The sequence below is a fragment of the Silene latifolia genome, chromosome Y (assembly GCF_048544455.1).
Source record: "Silene latifolia isolate original U9 population chromosome Y, ASM4854445v1, whole genome shotgun sequence".
NCBI lineage: Eukaryota > Viridiplantae > Streptophyta > Magnoliopsida > Caryophyllales > Caryophyllaceae > Silene > Silene latifolia.
Window position 1 is genome coordinate 450,173,764 of NC_133538.1, and position 20,170 is coordinate 450,193,933.

The 20,170-nt window shown below is 35.9% G+C and overlaps 1 protein-coding gene across 1 annotated transcript; it reads left to right on the forward strand.

Annotated features, from left to right (window-relative positions):
• Positions 1–4,617: 4,617 nt before the first annotated feature.
• On the forward strand, positions 4,618–9,629 carry LOC141633366 (U-box domain-containing protein 13-like). Its single transcript, XM_074445857.1, has 4 exons — positions 4,618–5,084; positions 6,139–6,255; positions 6,838–7,290; positions 8,090–9,629. Exons 1-4 carry the CDS (start codon positions 4,803–4,805, stop codon positions 9,206–9,208), a joined length of 1,971 nt encoding a protein of 656 aa, XP_074301958.1. The 5' UTR covers positions 4,618–4,802; the 3' UTR covers positions 9,209–9,629.
• The last annotated feature ends 10,541 nt before the right edge of the window (positions 9,630–20,170 follow it).

A 20,170-nucleotide genomic window follows, 5' to 3' on the forward strand; every position in this document is an offset into this window, starting at 1 on the left:
ACAGAGGCGGTGGATGGAGTTGATTGGAGATTATGATATGGAGATCATCTATCACGAGGGTAAAGCTAATGTTGTCGCAGATGCTTTGAGTAGGAAGAGCGTTCATTCGCTATGTACAGCTATGTCCTTGCTGAAGTTGAGAGATGAGATGTCTAGGTTGGGAATCTTTATGATTCGAGAGGGGAATACCATCGGGGATTTGACGATCGAGCCAGAGTTGTATGAAAACATCAAAGGGAAGCAAGAGCTTGATCCTAAAATCCAGGAGTGGAAGTCAGCGGTAGAGAGCGGAACAACATCTAGGTTCTCTATACACCCAGATGGGAGTGTTCGTTTTGATGGGAGATGGTGTGTTCCTGACGATGCAGAGTTAAGGAGAATGATCTTGTCTGAGGCTCATTGCACTCCTTATTCAGTTCACCCGGGTGGTGACAAGCTTTACAGAGACCTTAAGAAGACTTTTTGGTGGCCGAACATGAAGAGGGATGTAGGCGAGTTTGTGGCTAGGTGCTTGACTTGCCAAAGGGTCAAAGGTGAACAGAGGAGACCTCAAGGTAAGATTCAGGTCTCGACAGATGCCGAGTGGAAATGGGAGTCGATCTCTATGGACTTCATTGTGGGGTTACCTAGGTCGCAACAAGGTAACAACATGATTTGGGTGATTGTTGACCGGCTAACCAAGTCAGCCCATTTTGTTCCAATGAAAGATACTTGGTCTAAGATGCAGCTGGCTTTGGGCTACAGAAAACATGTGGTTCGGTTACATGGAATTCCGAAAGATATTGTTTCCGATCGTGATGCGAGGTTCATATCAAAGTTTTGGCAAGAACTGCAAGAGTTGATGGGCACAACGCTGAAGATGAGTACAGCTTTTCATCCGGCAACCGATGGTCAAACAGAACGGACCATCAAGACCTTAGAAGACATGCTAAGGGCATGTGTTATGGACTTTGGAGGTAGTTGGGAAGACAGACTTGATTTGATCGAGTTTTCATACAATAATAGTTATCATACAAGCATTGGGATGGCACCTTTTGAAGCTTTGTATGGCCGGAAATGCCAAGTCCAGTTTGTTGGGATGATGCCCCGAGACAAAGGGTTCTAGGGCCACAGTTGGTTCAGATATGGTTGAGCAAATCCAAATGATTCGCCAAAGATGAGAGCAGCTCAAGATCGTCAAAAGAGCTATGCCGACTTGCACCGCAGAGACATCGAGTTCGCGGTAGGTGACAAAGTGCTTTTGAAAGTGTCACCTATGCGAGGTGTTATGAGGTTTGGGAAGAAGGGTAAGTTGAGCCAAAAGTTTATAGGCCCTTATGAAATTTTGGACCGCGTTGGCGAGGTAGCTTACAGGTTAGCTCTACCACCAGCTTTGGATAGAGTGCACAATGTTTTTCATGTGTCTCAACTCCGGAAATATGTGAGTGATCCGTCGCACATTCTCGAGATGGAGAACATCGAACTTGATGAATCCTTATCCTATGCCGAGATTCCTAAGGAGATTCTTGATCGCAAGGTTCGTAAGACCCGGAATGGTGAGACGGTCTTACTCAAAGTCCTTTGGTCTAATCATAATGTGGAGGAAGCAACATGGGAACCCGAGGAAGCTATGCGAGACCGCTTTCCTAACCTTTTTGATCAGGTATGTTTGGTTACGGGGACGTAACCGTTGTCTTTTTAGGGGGGTAGGAGATGGTCGCGATAGTGTTTTGTGTTTTCTTTGCTTTAGTTGTTTCGTGTCGGGAGATGTGTTTGGGGTAATTTGTAGTGATGCTTGTGTAGTTCTTTGGAATTGTCTCATGTGTTGGTTAGAGTTTTGTGTCGTGGTGTTGTGTTTGTGTATAGTTGAGTGTGAACTTGGACGAAGTTCTTTTTAGGGGAAAGATTGTAACAAAGACGGATTTCCTTAGGAGCCTACTCGATCAAGTAGAGCCTACTCGGCCGAGTAGTGCTCTTTGGAAAAGTTATTTCGGTTCTGCAGAGGAACACTCGGCCGAGTGTAGTGAACACTCGATCAGTGTAGGCCACTCGGCCGAGTGTCGTCACACTCGACCGAGTGTCCGGTTTAATGAGGTTATATTTCGACGGTTTGATTAGGGGATGATTAAGTTATTTTATATTTTCCGCGTCGGTTTTCTAATATCGCTTTTCAGCGTTATCACTTCTACGTTACCCTAATCACATCCAAATCATTCCCTAATCCTTCCCTTGAGCATTTCGTAGCATCTTTGTGTGGATCCTAGCGGTGATTATTCCGTATAAACTCTTGTTGCACTGTTGGTAAGTTTTATCTTTGTAATTATTGTATATTTTGGGTTACTGTACATTTGTATGGGAAGGGAATGTTGGGAATTGTTCAAAGTGTAATTGTGTTGTATGATCTTTGTATAGGAGAAGACTTCGTAGAGGAGCCTTTTTTATTGTCCGTATTGCTTACTGCTGTGATTGCTAAGGTAGGGTTTCCCTACTCAGTTGCTGTGCTTTACATGACATGTTATTGTATTTAACGTTGTTTATTGATCATCGTAATATGGAGATTGTTGTGACATTGTTGGTGAGGGGATTGAGATGGCAGGGAAGTCATGTGATTATGTTTGTGGTGGAGTCACTTGCGGGAGTGGCTTCACACCCTAGTTCGCCCTCCGTGGAACCCGCCACGGGAGGGGATGTGCACATTAAGGGACAGGGATTATTGTCGCTCGTTGAGGAGCCGGACTAGGTGGGATCGGCCGCGGTCACCCATCGGCGGCGAGGATTACCTGTTGCGATGGGTAATCAGCGGGACTACACACTTTAGTGTGTAGTCGATTCTTGTGTGAGGGGGGTGATTGGGAGTTGACGATGATCGGACGTGTATTGCATTTGTCTGTCTTGTTGTTGCATAATACTGACCCCGTTGTTGTTTGTGTGATCTGCGGTGATCCATTCGGGGATGGTGAGCAGGCTTGACAGGTTTTGCTAGTGAGAGCTTGGGGATTTCATTGGGAGAATTGCCACCACGAGTCATAGCATCACTGTCTGAGTTTTAGCGAGTTCCTTTTTATTATTAGGACTTTGAAGTTGTATTCTTTAGACAATATTTGGATTTGGATATTGTAAGCTTTGTCTTCTACATTACTTTAATAAATGTGCTCAGTTCAGACGCTTTTGATATGTACTAACCTCGGGCAACCGAGATGGTAACAGTCTTTCATACTTGGGTGGTCCTGGTAAGGTACCTTGGTATGAGGGGGTGTTACAGATAGAATTTTAGAGAGAGATGTTGATAGAGTTATAATTATCAAACACACAATGTTAGCCTAAATGCTATTGGATTTGCGCTTTATGTCAAATTTCAAAGTGTCTATGGTTAAATGTTTTACTTTGGTAAGTAATAGTATCTTAGAAAAAGTTTGGACACAAATTCTTGAGAGAGATGATCTCTCATTAATGGATGAATAGTTGTTTAATAAACTTAACATATTATTATTATTATAGTAAACTTAACCTACAAATTCCGCCTAATATTATTATTATTATTCTCCATTTTCGGATCAAACTAGACAAATACGAACAAGTATATGATTCATTTTAAGTTTATAACTCCATACTTGCATGATATCACACTTCATTCAAATAAATCATTTTCATTAATTTGATCCAAACAACCCCTACAGTAATTAGTTATATATTCTACGAAAACAGACCTACTTTATTTAGATGTATAAGCTTACATTTTGTACAAGCTCACTTAAAAACAGAACATTAATTAGTTACCCGTGCATCGCACGGGCACGAAGTCTAGTATTTATAGATAAACAAAGTGAACAATCGGTAAGTTGGGATAAAAGAGATTAATTAATTGGTGAATTTGGTAAGCATTAGTGTCACAATAAAAGAAAAGTTCTTAGGTGTACCCGGGAATAGACGTTATCATGCACTTAAACCTATTAGAAGATTGTAATTACAAACAATAACTTCCATTGTCTTAATAACGAACGCGGTCTCATTGTTTAGGGCGTACAAAAACATAGTAGACTTATACACATAAGAAACTTTGTGAGTAAAAAATCGAGAATATACATAAGTGATAAACTTTCTTGATGCTATGACTTCACTTATACCATATAATTTTTTTTTTGTATTTCAATAGAAAACAAATAAGAAATCATAATAAATGTTTATATGATGATTGAGTACATTAAAACAATGAAAAAATTTAAAGTCTGACATATTGTGTGTTTTACGAACACGCTGAAAAAATAATTTCAATATCAAAGTATTAATTTTTATGAATATATTAATAATGAAATTGCAATCTTTTATACTAAATATTTTATATCAGACCCGTGAATTTTCACGGGTTTAAACCTAGTTTTCTTTACTATAATAACCAAGACACCTATAGGCTATAGTAAAACTAAACTTTTCCTAATAACGGTTATAACCATTTGGTAAAAATAACAATAATCCATGGTTGCCATATTGGAGTTTTATTTTGCTGAAAATTTCCAATGACCATAGATGGAGTAAGTAGTTAAATTTCTCATCTTGGAAACTCTTATGAATTTTAAACTCCCCCAATTTTACCAAACAACCTCTATTCCAATTTATAAGATTCTAGAATTTCCATAAATTGGGAGAGTAACCAAACAATGCCTTAGTGTTTTTCGGGACCTCGATAGAACGAGTCCCCGAGTCCTCGTTTAGAACAAAAACATCACCAGCTCTCTCTCTACCTAATCCAATTTCTTCAATTACCCAATAAATTCAACACTTCCAATAATTGATTAGTCCCAATTCACCTCAATTTAATCCCATCAATGGAGGAAGAAAAAGTGTGTCAAGAATTGTTATTAAACAATATAATCTCAAAAATCAATGAAATTTCACTAATTACTGTATTTCGTCCTTCTGTAAAGAAAGAATACTGTAATTTAGCAAGGAGATTAAAGTTGTTAATCCCAATGTTTGAAGAGATTAAGGAAATTGATCATCAACCTTTATCAAATGACGCCGTTTCATCTCTTGTTGATTTCAGTCATTCCTTATCTCTTGCTCTTGATTTGCTTCGTTTTGGCTCCCTTGGCAGCAAGATTTACCTGGTTTCGATCCGTCTTTTCCTAATTATTTAATTAATTAGTTTAATTTTGTTAATTTCAATTTACTTTTTTCTAATTTTAGCTAGATTTTAGTTGTTACAGCTGGTAATTTTGAATCTTGCTTGAATGGTCGCAGTTTCAGATGACGATTCATGTTAGCGAACCTGAAAACATGTTCGGATGAAGGATATTTGTAGTAGTAGTAGTAGAGCTCAGAATTGTTTGATTGAAGTAATTTAATAAGTGTTCTGTTTAATTGATTTAAATTTAGTTGTGATTTTGATAATTTAAGGATGTCGGAATCGTACTGAAGATATCTATCTTAGTCTAGTGGTTAAGGCGAGGGTATTGTAGTGACTGGTGAGGATCGACAATTTGATTGGCTCACTTTGTGGATTACCGTGAGTGTTATGTGAGACGGTTGTATGTATAGAGTATACAAGTAAGTTTTTGTATGTGAAGAATTTGTAGTTAGGCGGTGTATTTTGGGTGGTAGGTGTGAAAATGATCATACAAGGAATTTAGCGATCTCAGGAGCTAAATGTGAGAAAGTTTTGTTGTTTAATGTTCATTGAGCAAGGGTTTAAAATCTTTTGTGAATCTGTATTGTTACTTCAGAATATTGATTTGGCATGTGTGCCAATTTAAGATGATATTAAGGACGGAACTAATTTCCGCTCTCAAAGTTAATATCTTGAATTTGCAAGTAGTGATTAGTGAAGAATGAAGAAGGATAGCTTCAGGGGGAAATTGGGGTATATTCTCTTCTGGTGTACGAGAGATTGAGAAATTTGAGCTTTGGTATCGATGATAAATATGGAATTGTAGCACAAGTAGAGACATGTGAGATTGTAGTGTTGATGTCCGTGGTTATTGATGTTCACAATTTTGAGGATGTGTCTAATGTGACGGAAATTTTCTATGATGCATACAAGTTACTTTGTATATTGTAGACTTGTAGTTTGTACCGGTATTATGAGTAGTCGTTTGCCATTTTACATACAACTTCTGTTCGATTTCCTTATCTTACCAATGTTACCATCCTTGCTATTTCCAGGCCCTGGAGAGGGAGCAGGTTATGGCTAAATTCAATGAAATTACGTCTAATTTGGAGCATGCTTTGGATGGAATCTCATACCAGGATCTTGATATCTCTGATGAAGTTAAGGAACAGGTAGAATTACCCACCCTTTTTTTTAATAAACTTATTAAAGACTAGTGTACAACAAAGACCAACACCAAGAGTACAAAACTAATCCAACAGCCCGGCAAAGACCAGGCAACTAAGCCGTTCGAACTCGGAACAAAGAAGAGAAAAAATATGGGAATAAGAATCACAATTAATAAAACCTGTAGGTTATCCATCTTGAAGGATTACCTAAGCTTCTAGGAATTACAACGCGCGTCTTCCCTCTGAACCTATTCCGCCTAGTCATTTGAACAACAACATTACCTTGGTGACTCAAGGCAATCAAGGACTCCCATAGATGGCCGAGTGTGGGGTGGTCAGCTGGACAGAGGCTTACCCTTGCATTAAGAACTCAAACAGATTGTTTCTGGATTATTCACAGTAAAAGAATTGCGTCAAATTAGTGAATTACGGTTGTTTCAGAATAAAATAAGCGCAACCAGTTTGACAAATACTTCTCCTTTAGACAATCATAATCAAGAATCCAGAATAGTTAGTCTTTTGCTCCACTGGACATGGGTACTCTAGTCAACATTGAACTAACGAAGATAAGCACTCTCTTTTCAGGTTGAGCTCGTGATAACACAATTTAGAAGAGCCAAGGGAAGGGTTGATGTGCTTGATGCGGGACTCCATGAAGATCTGTTGTCTCTCCATGAGAGCAATGATGCAACTATTGACCCGACTCTATTGAAGAGAGTATGTGAAAAGCTGCAGCTTCTGAAACTTGATGATCTGACACAAGAGTCTGTCGCTCTAACTGAGTTGATTGCTCCAAATGGTGGAGATCCTGGTGAGAAGATAGAGAAAATGTGTAATCTATTGAAGAAAGTTAAAGAATTTGCTCGGACTGAAAACCCAAACATGGAATCTTCTTCAAAAGAGAAGAATCCTTCACCTGGTTCTTCTGGACTAACACCTGCTGATGGGAGTCCCAAGTGTCTTGCTATACCAGATGACTTCCGCTGCCCAATTTCATTAGAGATAATGAAAGATCCAGTTATCGTTTCAACTGGGCAGGTATAAAGCTTTTTACAGAGTAATTTTCTTTTGTAATGTGTGATCCCCTTTCTATCTAAAAAACTATTTCCATAGAGATGTCGAATAGCTTAGCTAGTGAAGTCACTGAGGACTTGAGGAGTGGTACTCAGAATCTGACCTGTCATCATAAACCATCTTTCTTCTCCCTTTTACCAAAAACAAACTATTTTCATATCTCTTCTTTTGGGCGGTTCTCGTATCACAAGTTGGCTCCAAATGTAGCAGTCTACAAAAGCTTCTACATAGCAAATGTAATACTATATATTTTCTACGTTTTTCCATTTTCGAAGGAGCCAAATATTCATTTTTGCTTGGTTCCAAAGTATGATGAAGTAAAGTGAAGTGTCTAACCAAACTGCTTGCGCTGTTATTGTGATGTAGCAATTCTTGACGCAGTTTTCCTTACGGGTCATTCAAAAACAATCTCTTTGGGGTAAGGGTATATACACATCCAACCTGCCCTTTCCGGCTATTTACGGGACCCCTTGACCGTACTGATGTTTGTTCTGATGTTTGTTAAGAGTGAAACAATGTTGGGGGTTATTAATTAATTGCAACTTACGCCGTACAACAGAACCTGTAGGTTATCTCCGCATTTCTGATGAAATCAAAAAATTGTTTTCTGCAGTAGCTTTTATGCACTTGGCTATATAAAGCTTTATCCTTTTGCCTATCTCCTGAATGCTTCTGATTGCAATTGTGTCATAGTTCTCCACTGAATGTTGTTCGTGGACACTATCTTCTAATCTTCTTCAGGCTAAATTTTCCTCTTCTGCAGACATATGAACGTTCGTGCATTGAGAAATGGATAAAATCTGGTCATAACACTTGCCCAAAGACACAACAGACCCTCCTGAACTCTTCTCTCACCCCCAACTATGTTCTCAGAAGCCTTATATCCCAGTGGTGTGAAGCAAATGGGGTCGACCCACCCAAGCGACCTGGCCTGACCCCAACCAGCAAAGATACATCGGCGAGCTCTGCAACTGAACGTTCAAAGATTGAGGAACTCCTTCACAAGCTCTACTCTGGCAACCCTGAAGACCAAAGATCAGCCGCCGGCGAAATCCGACTTCTTGCAAAGCGAAATGCCGATAACCGTGTCGCAATCGCCGAGGCCGGCGCTATCCCGCTACTCGTGCACCTTCTTTCAATCCCCGATTCCCGGACCCAAGAACACGCCGTGACTGCCCTTCTTAATCTCTCCATATGCGACGATAACAAAGGAAGCATCATCAACTCAGGGGCTGTGCCCGGAATAGTACATGTGTTGAAGAAAGGTAGCATGGAGGCGAGAGAAAACGCAGCCGCTACCCTTTTCAGCCTATCGGTTGTGGATGAAAATAAGGTAACCATTGGTTCTTCGGGTGCAATCACACCTCTTGTAATGTTACTAAGTGAGGGTAATCAAAGAGGAAAGAAAGATGCCGCGACTGCCCTTTTCAACCTATGCATATACCAAGGAAATAAAGGCAAGGCTATAAGAGCCGGAATAGTGCCTATATTAATGAGGCTATTAATGGAGCCAGGTGGTGGGATGTTGGATGAGGCATTGGCGATTCTAGCTATACTGTCGAGCCATCCTGAAGGAAAAGCAGCCATAGGATCGGCTGACACTTTACCTGTTTTGGTGGATGTGATTGGGAATGGATCTCCCAGAAACAAAGAGAATGCATGTGCAGTTTTAGTGCATCTTTGCTCAGGAGATAATAGCTACTTTGTAGCAGCCCAGGATCTTGGAGTTACGGGTTATTTGCAGGAAATGGCCCAAACCGGCACTGAACGGGGCAGAAGAAAAGCCCAACAATTACTTGAGTGGATAAATCTGTACAACGAGCTGCAGGCCTTGATGCCAGTTAAGGCTGAAGGGCATGAGCCAACCGTGGCTGAGGGCTGAAAGCTGAAAGCTTTTGCTATTTTTGTGATTATTTTGATTTTTGTTTTGTTTCTTTGAAACGAAAGAGAAATAGGCCATTATCGACCTCAACATGAAGGTGGAAGATCACCTTCCTGTCTTTTGGAAATGAATTCGGAAAGGTTATACCTTGAAGAACCCGTGTTCTTCAAGGGCTTTACCTAGAAAGACAAAAGAAGGCCATCATGCAGGAATATTATTATGCTGGAAATCTGTTCATTCACAAATGTGATATGTATAATTAGTATTGACTCGCTATCCTCATATTTTAGTAGAGGATGCATTCTTCTCTATATAGATCATGCTGTTTTGTTTACAGGGTCCTTCCTGAATCCTGATACATTGAGATACAATGATACCTGATATCCTGTAATGGTAACGAGTATCTGTGTATTGTGATTCACACGTTTTGAGATTTGAGATCCAGTTTGTGCCACGTGGCATTTACATATTTGTCACGGAAATTTTGAATTTATATAATTTTAACATTTTACAAGTGTAAATTTGATGTTTTACAAGTGTAAATGTAACATTTTAAGAGTGTAAATTTGATTTTTTTGTGACGGAAATTTTGAATTTATATAATTTTAACATTTTACAAGTGTAAATGTGATGTTTTACTAGTGTAAATGTAACATTTTGAGTGTAAGTTTGATTTTTTGTGACGGAAATTTTGAATTTATATAATTTTAACATTTTACAAGTGTAAATGTGATGTTTTGCGAGTGTAAATGTAAATATTTTTAGAGTATAAATTTAATTTTTTAGGCAATTTTCTATATAAAATTTTGAATTTATATAATCTTAACATGTTACCAAGTGTAAATGTGATGTTTTACGAGTGTAAATGTAGTATTTTAAGTGTAAATTTGAAGGTTTAAGAGTGTGACTTTGGTCCTTTATAAGTGTAACTTTTGTCCTTTACGAGTAAAACTTTAGTCCGACTATCAAAAAACACCACCACCGTCGTCCTCCACCACCAACTCATATCCACACAAAATATGAGTGCAAATCTATATAATTTTAACGAGTGTAAATGTATAGATATACAAGTGTAAATGTAAAGAAATATGAGTGTAAATGTAAAAAATATGAGTGGAAATGTAAAGAAATACGAGTGTAAATGTAAAGAAATACGAGTGTAACTGTAAAAAAGTACGAGTGTAAATCTGAAAAATGAGTGTAAATGTAAAGAAATATGAGTGTAAATGTAAAGAAATATGAGTGTAAATCTGAAAATTGCGTGTAAATGTTAAGAAATATGAGTGTAAATGTAAAGAAATACAAGTGTAAATGTAAAAAAATACGAGTATAAATATGGAACAATAACAATAACACCAACGAATATTAACAACTAACTTTATTATAAAACTTAGAAAAAAAACAGATCTTAAAAAGACTAAGTATCTATTTTATAGATCTAAGAAAAAAAGTAGATCTAAAAATTTTAAAAAAGCTTTTCGAGTGTATCTATTTTGAAGATTTAAGAAGAATAAAATAAAAGTATCTCACAATATAAAAGAAGACGAATTTTTAAAAGACGAGATTTAAAAAATATAAAACAAAACCATACCAAAAAAAAAAGAAAAAAAGAAAAAAAGAAAAAATTGAAAACAAAACCAGGAAAACCAAACACCACATCTTTTAAAAACAATCAATCTAAACACGATAAACAAAAGAACAATAAAAAAACCAAACACCACATCAACCACCACTCCTTAAAGCCGCGGCAGAAGAGGTTGGCGGCAGAGCAATGAGGGAAGCGACAGCGGGAGAGGGAACGGCAGGAGTGGACGACCACCAAACAACCACCAATGACCCAGAAAAAACGAGATGTAAAAGTTCTAGAATTGTTTTCAAGATCTGGTGGTCGAGGGCGGCAGAGGAGGAGGCGTTAGGTGGTAAGTGTGGTCAGTTGTGGCCTGCCGGTGGTGGGACGTTTTGGTGGTGAGAAGGGTAGACGAGTCGTGGTGGACGGGTGTTTGTTGGCAGGTGTCGTGGGTCGTCTGGTGATGCGAGTCAGTGAAGGAAGGTGGTGGTGCGTGGTGATGTGCGGTGGTTGTGACTCACGACGGATAGGGGGGAGGAGCATGGCAGGGAGGTCGGGTAGGGTGGGGTGGTCGGTGGTGAGGCTGAGAGGAGGGAATTTATTTTTTGATTTTTTGAATTTTTTGAACTTTTGGATTTTTTTGGTTTTCTGAATTTTTTGGTTTTTAGAGAGATAAGAATGATGATATTTGTGTGATAGGAGAGAGAAGTGGGTGGAAAAAGAAAGGGTATATATTGAAATTAAGGGTTGATTAGTGAGGCAGTGAGAGAGAGTGTCTTACATTAGCATTAATCCCTTCTTTTTACATTAATTCATTCCTTTTTTCCCTTCAATCTCAGCCCCTCATCCAATCTTTTCAATGGCCCTAAAGGGGACTTATGGACTCAATGAATATCGGTGGACTATTAGATCTCATTTCTCTCTCTCTCTCTCTCTCTCTATATATATATATATATATATATATATATATATATATATATATATATATATATATATATATATATATATATATATAAATCGTTATAAAAATAATTAACTACGAAAAAAATGACATACTTACCAGACGCCATCTTGCTCAAGAGGATCGAGATGAACTTTCTCAATTGGCGCATTTTGTTGTTGCTCTTGATGACCTCCTGGTACTTCTTTATTCTCGTTTTCATTTCCTCGGTTTCCTACATTACTACAACTACCTCTTCTTCGTCCCCTCGTCGCCATACAAACCAACTAAATTCCTCAAAATTGTTAGAAATCAAATAGTAGCAACAAAATAAAAAAATCAAATAATAGCAACAAGAAATTAAATAGTAACAACTAAGTAAGAAATCAAAAAAATAAGAAATCGAATAATCAAATAATAGCAATAAAGTAATAAATTAACAAAGTAAGAAATCAAGTAATCAAATAATAGCAACAAAGTTAAATAGTACTCCCTCCGTCTCAGTCAATTGTTATCTATTGCTTTTGGCACAAAGATTAAGAAATCAACAAAGTAAGAAAACAAATTATGTACCAACAAAGTATTATTGAATGAAAAGTAAGACTGAATGAAAACAAACTAGATTTCATTAAAATTAAGCCATACGGCATCTACAACTAATAGTACCAACAAAGTAAGATTGAATGAAAATGTACAAAACATCTACAACTAATATAAATCCTAGTCGTCATCATCATCATCATCATCATCATCATCATCATCACTTAAATTAGTGTCTTCGTTGCCTTTAAAAAGCGAATCTAAAACATCCTCATCATCTTCTTCTTCTAAATATTTCTTCAAAGCCTCCTCCCCCACCTCTTCCTCATCTCCCTCCTCTTCCATACCATCATTCTGTACTTGCATTTCTTCTCCTTGCATTTCTTCTTGTTCCTCCACATTTTCGTTCTCATCTTCTATTTCAATTATTGCCAATGTTGTATCACCATTATTAACATCTTCTTGAAAGATAAATTCATCAGTAGGAGCATCAACTTGTGATTTGGCCTTTGTTTTAAATACCGCTGACCACTGATCTTTATCTCTTTTGATATTTGGATAAGGAGCATAGCAAACTTGTGCCACTTGATATGCTAACACAAATGGGTCATATTTTGGAATTTTTTTGCTCCGATTAACATCCACAAGTTTATATTCCTTATGTACTTGCATTCCGCTTTATGAGTTATCTATCCAATTACATTTGAATAAAATAACGTTGTAAGTGTCTTTCTCGCCGGTATAAGACAACTCAACAACTTCATTTAGGGTTACATAGTAGTCAGCTCCTTCAGTCGAAATCACACATACTCCATTGTTAATTGTCGACTTTTCCAAATCTTTCCCATCTGCGAAAGCTCAAAATTTATAACCATTGATGGAATAACGCTTCCATGTTCTTACCTTTCTTGAAGGTCCATTTGTTAAGGCAATTAAAACTGGATCTTTTAAATTATTTACCTAGTATTAATAATAATGAACCAATTATTGACCAAATAATAATATAATTTAAATAAGCATTATAAAATATACTCCCTCCTATTCACCATTTTCTTCCCTATTTCCTCAAACGGATTATTCAGGTTTTCTTCCCTTTTCTTTTTTGGAAAACTTTTACTCTTATTTTATTCATTCCTCTCTCCTATCACCAAACCCCACTCAACTCACAATTTCTTATTTAATTCTTATTTATTCATTCCTCTCTCCTATCACCAAACCCCACCCAACTCACAATTTCTTATTTAATTCCTATTTATACATTCATCTCTCCTATCACTAAACCCCACCCAACTCACACAATTCATACTTTATTCTCCTCCTAAAATCTTGTGCCCATAACAAAGGGAAACAAAATGGAGAATAGGAGGGAGTATTTTATTTACTTACTTGACCTCTAAACCAGTCAGGGAATCTTGTTTCAAATTTGTTCCAAATATCCTCGGCCATAGAAAACTCAGGATATTCTCTTTTGATATAATCCTCAAACAACCTATTCAAAAATGGCGAATTAAGTTTCGAATTAATTTTTGCATGTTTTACTTTTGAAACAACATTTAAAATTGGTTTAAACATCCTAAATTGCCTTTTAACTAAACTAAACTACCCAAATACTCCTAAACATCCTAAATTGGCTTTTAATTAAACTAAATTATTATAATAATCCTAAAATTAATTAAACTATGCATCCTAAAATTGTTTTAAACATCCTAAATTAGCTTTTAACTAAACTAAACTACCCTAATAATCCTAAACATCCTAAATTGGCTTTTAATTAAACTAAATTATTGTAATAATCCTAAACTTAATTAAACTAAGCATCCTAAAATTGGTTTAAACATCCTAAATTGGCTTTTAACTAAACTAAACTACCCTAATAATCCTAAACATCCTAAATTGGACTTTAATTAAACTAAATTATTTTAATAATCCTAAAATTAATTAAACTAAGCATCCTAAAATTGATTTAAACATCCTAAATTGGCTTTTAACTAAACTAAACTACCCTAATAATCCTAAACATCCTAAATTGGATTTTAATTAAACTAAATTATTCTAATAATCCTAAACTTAATTAAACTAAGCATCCTAAATTATTCTAAGCATCCTAAACTAACCATAATTAATTAAAATAATAACCATAAAACAACCCTAATTAATCAAAATAATAAAATAAACTAAACAAACCTTATATTAATTAAGTGAGACAAGGAAGTAAGAGGAGGGAGGAGGGCGGCGGCAGGGAGCAGCAGTGGCAGATCGGAGGGAGAAAAGGAAGAAGGGAAAAGGGAAAGGGGAAGGGGAAAGAAGAAAGGAGAGGGGAGAGAGGAAAGTGATGGGCGACGGCGGGGTGGTGGTCGGAGTGGTGGATGGTCGGCGAAATTTTGGGGATTTTTGAAAAATAATTGAGTAGAAATAATTGAGGAGAGATAGGAGGGAGACGGGTGTAAAATCCGTGTATAAAAAAAGCTGCGACGGAATTTCCATCGCAAGATTAAAATAATAATTTACCTAGTGAGCTGTCAAGCCTGGCATTAAAAAAAGCCTGCGATGGAATTTCCATCGCAGGAAAAATAATATTTTATTGTAGCAACGGAATTTCCGTCGCAATGGATATTATTATTTTATTATTGCGACGGAATTTCCGTCGCAGGCCTTCCCGCCATGTCAGAAAAATGCGTGGTCTGGGAGATTTGGCTGCTACGGAATTTCCGTCACAGATCCGTCGCAGGATGAGGGAACCGTCGCAAGACCCGTCGTAGGATTTTATTTGCTTCAGCCTATGTATCCGTCGCAATGTCTCCGTCGCTATGAAACCTTTTTTTTTTGTAGTGAGACTACATTTCGTTGATACTTAACATTGAATTTGTTTAGTGATAATTTAAAATCAAGTCATCATATAAATTACATATACGGAGCATTGTTTTATTGGTTCGGATATTTCTCTTTTCAAATCAAAAATTTAATTAACTATATCATTATAAGAAGTAAGAGATTCCATTAAAATTGACCATTTTATCGCTCTTTTTCTCACCTAAAAAAATGTTAAAACTTGAAATATGAATATTTAACGTAACGTTACATTTAAAGTCTCTTATGTAATAAGTATACTACTGATGTTATGTTCGTTATTTAAAAATCAGGCTTGAAAAATAAAAATAAATAATTTATTGCTAAACTACTAAATTTGAGTAAAAAATGAGATGATATAATTGTATGTAATTATATAATTGCGAAACTATCAAATTCAAAAGCATAATTTTTATAAGCTTATAACTATTTATCATTTTTATAGAAAAAATTAAATTAAATTTATATTCTGTTTCATTTTAGTAATCGTTTTAGGATGTTGCAGATAAATTAATAAAGTGTTAGTCTTATAAATTATATACAATTATTGATCTTTAAAAATATATAACAAGTATTTTCCACCAATATAATTGTTTAAATTACTTAATTTTAACACGACTTTTAATATGAAATGGAGGGAGCAATAAAATGTATAAATAAATGCAAAATGTTTTTTTTCTGTTGTGATTTCGATTAATGGTTAAAAATTACGATGTATTTTAGTTTCGTTTCACTCAAATGTTATGAAGCACAATAATTACCTATATTTGAAAATATTTAATTACCTGATTTTATTAGAACTTATAAATTTTCTATTTTAGTAGAAACTCTCATTATTTATGACATATTAATCACCAATCATAGGTATATTTGACCCCATTTTATTTTAAATTGTGATTTGTCTTAAATAAAGTTACTACACTATCGATTGTCTTAAAATAACCATATTATAATATCGTTTGTTAAGATCATTAATATGTAATCGCCTTTACAAATATTTACGTGATTAATATTTGTATGTTATTGTTGGAACTGAGGCGTACCGTTACTAACCTTTTATTGATTATGGGTGAGGAACAAATAAATTTCATTATTGTGGATATAATAATTAATATAAACTCTTATAAGTCTCTAAAACAATATTTAAGAGACTCAAAAGATTTTGGTTTTATACCTAAGTTCCAAGGATGACTCTTATTTATAATCATATGATCACCCACCTTATGTTAATCTTTCGATGTGGGACAATTATACTATTTATACGTAGTATATTCACCAAACTTACATTAATTTTCAATGTGGGACAAATAACATACTAAAAAGTAAACCATCTTTTTCGCATTTATTTCGACATCCAACCCGATTTAATAATGAGCAAATACTATACTATCTATTAATATTTATACGTTTTTTTTCAGTTTTGTTAATCATAATTAAAAATATGTGCAAATGATATGAAATCTATACTCTAATAATATCATTTTTTTTACCACGAATCTAATTATGTAAATTTCATAATTTTTTTTACAATATTTTTTGTCAAATCAAATTGTAAAAGTTTTTATATCAAAATTATAAAAATCACTTGAATATAATATACAAAATATATATTATAATAATTAAAAGATTTTCCATTTTATTTTTAATATTATACTGTGGAGATAATTATACAAACTCTTAAAAGCTCTCTAACACAATATTTAAGAGACTCAAAAGACTTTTGGTTGATTACTAAGTTCCAAAGATGTCTTCTATTTATAATCAAGGATCACCCCCTTATGCTAATCTTTCGATATGGGACAATTCTATTATTTACCAATGTAAGACATATAACATAATAAGAAGTACACCATCTTTAATATGTGCAAATAATATGAAATCTATACTCTAATGATAGCATTTTTAACTGCAAAACTAATTATACTATTTTCATTATTGTTTTAAAGATACTTCGTTTGTCAAATGAAATGTAAAAGTTTTTACATAAAAATTTGAAATGTCACTTGAATATAATTTAGGAAATATATATTATAATAATTAAAAGATTTTTTACTTTATTTTTTATATCAAAAATTATTATTTATGATACTTTCCTAAATTGATTTTTGATGATGTGGACAACTTAGAATCGCTCGAAAAAAAGTCTCTTTTATAAATATATATAGATTGCTCTATTCTAAAGTAATTACTTGGTGTTTATTCAAGGTGGTATTATATGTTGACAACTTGAATCGATTAAGTTTTTTTTGTTTGTTTTGTTTTTGTTTTTGTTTTGGCAGTCGATAAAAAAGTTTCCTAATGCTCACTCATAGCCCTTCGAGCAAGGTCATGAGCTCTTCCATTAAGGTTCCTACGCACAAAACTAAAACATAAACAATGAAAAGATGCATATAGAGTAGCAATATCTTCGAGGATGCCTTTTATTTGATGATGTTTGCATTCCTTCTCCGCCCACTGTGCCAGCAATTGAAGACAATTGGATGAAACTTCTAAATGCAAGATGCCCGGGCTTCGGGCCCACTCCAGTACCTTCATCACCCCCAAGGCCTCAGCTTGCAAAGAGGAGTCAACACAGCCCTTAATACTCCCTTCAAAACAGACTTCCCCTAAGTCACTAAAGGCAACCCACCCAACAGTTGCAGCACAGGAAACCTCCCAGCTTACATCGACCATCACTCTCACAATCCCACATGACCCAAAACCACCAATAATAAAGAAAGGTCTTCCCTCCCTCAGCATATACAACTTGACTTCATTTCTTTGACTCCCCTGAGAGTCATTTTGAATTTTCACAATGGTCCCATCTTCCTTTCTTGTGGCATTCATAGCCAAAAAGACCAATTGAGAACAGCGTTCAAAGAAAATATTTGGGATAAATCCTTCCCCTCGGAAAATAGAACTATTACGCGTTGTCTAAATGCAAACTAGAAGTGCCAGAAACGGAAGGATAAAAAGTTGACTATCCTCAAGGGTACCTATGTAAAGGATCTAATTTACAATCCAATCTCCGACCCCCAAAAGTGTGGCCTGCCCCAGATTGATACCTAAAGAGGATCCAACCCATATCCTAGATGTAATCTCAGAGTCTCTAAAAAAAGGGTCCAGTGTCTCATACTTATCACTCTCCTGGTAGCACATGGGGCAGGACGAGTCTCACCTCATGTTTCACTTGACAAACTCACTTCTGTAGATACCCGTATCCGTCGATATTGGAATTTATAGAGAACCCGACAAACACGCGATGATGATAGGACACATGTATTCATTAGTTGTCATTGTCATTATTTGAAGCTCGTTTTACGGCGTAGAATGGGCGTAGTCGATGAAGTATTTTATTAATTTAAATGATATTTAAATTAATGTTTTTTAAAGTGAATTCATTTTATTGTTTTAATTTGAATTTATTTTCTTAAATTTATTTTATGGAAAACAAAATAGATATTTGATTTGAAAAATCATTCTTATGTTATTTAACTTGAAAAATCAATTTATATCGTTTATAAACCGTATTTGAAGAACTCGATTTTTTACGACGGCTTTATACGCGATCTTGAGCTCGTTTTCAACTTGATTTGGGTACGATTTTTGAGAAAACTCGAACCAACTCCTGACCCATAATCCAACCCATCACTCACCCTCATAACCAGGCCCTAAAACCATGCAAACCCGCGTCCTTACCTCCTTATTTTCGAGCCCCAAACAGCCCACACAACCAGTCCATACCCTTTCCCGTGTTCAGCATTACCAAGCCCCAAACCCGCTCCAAACGCCACTTAAACCCGTGCCCATTAACCCTAATCCATACCCTATTATCCTAACCATATTAACCTAAATTAACCACCAAGAAACACCCCTCCTAAAACCTACACGAGCTCATGAAAGCTGCTGGACAGCAGCAGCAAAACAGAGCAGCCCGACTGCTTGTTGCTCTCTTTTACCCTACTTTAACTCCCTATAAATACCTCCTCTCTACCATAATTTCATTCCTCTAAGTTCTCCATACATACTACCGTCACTCACAAGCATTAATATCCACAAACAAACCCTAATTGCCTCTCAAAACTCTCGACAAAACCAAGACATCCAAACTGAGAAACAGTTTGTGTCTCTCCCGAAACACCATTCGTTTCCCTTTAAATCTCCATTAAAATTCGTGTTTCTTGATCCTAACTAACCATATAACATACATCTACATCTTAGACAAAGATTCACGAGCCAAATTGACCTTGAGAGTATACGAATCCCCTCGAAAAACAGAGTGTCATACACTCTGTTTTCGCGGCTTTTCCTGTCTGTCCAGTTCTGTTTGTGCTCGTTTTTCGTGCCCAATAACTCAGAACGAGGATGGTTTGTTTTAAGATCTTTGTTCTCATCTCTTTCTAGTTTTCAAAAAATCTTTTAAATCTAATTTGCACCAAGAAACGAGTGAGAAATTGCAGTTTGAAAGTTGCTGTCCAGATTTACCAAAAAACGTGCTGTTGCTTTGTTCCTTCGTCGACGACGACCTCTCGAGATAAAATCTACGATCGATTACGACCCAAGATGGTATCAACGATACATGTAGGTTAAGGGTGCATCAAATCCTCCTCTTCTCCCTTTTATTTCGTTCTTTTATGTTTGTTTTTTACAGTTTGTTTTGTATTTTGTTTATCGTTATGCATCGTGTTATATCGTTAACTATGAAACTAGTTTAGTCTGAGTACGAGTTAAAGTACCACCATGAACACCCGCATTGACTTGAGTTGGGAAAGAAATCCGCCAGATCGGTCGGTCGTATCCCCCTTCTCATTTACATATCCTCGTGTTCCAGGTAGGGCATTAATAAAACGAATTTTAACTTTGTTCCTCGCTTTTGACCCCTCGCTTGTTTCGCTCAATTCGGCCTGCCCTAGGACCCTTTGCATGTTAGTTAAACCTCTGATTGTTAACCTATGATTAAATTAGATGACTTTAGACTGATTTAACAACCTAATTAGACATGTTAGGTGGCATCGACATAACTTTTACAATCGGTTAACAATTCTATAACCTAATTGAACACATCTCTCTTTTCACATGATTTATCGCT

Bases quoted from the DNA above. Each gene is read 5' to 3' on its own strand.
- LOC141633366 (XM_074445857.1), top strand. From the start codon at position 4,803: ATGGAGGAAGAAAAAGTGTGTCAAGAATTGTTATTAAACAATATAATC. The intron at 6,256-6,837 runs GTAGAATTACCC...CTCTCTTTTCAG, and splicing joins CTGATGAAGTTAAGGAACAG to GTTGAGCTCGTGATAACACA. The intron at 7,291-8,089 runs GTATAAAGCTTT...CCTCTTCTGCAG, and splicing joins TTATCGTTTCAACTGGGCAG to ACATATGAACGTTCGTGCAT.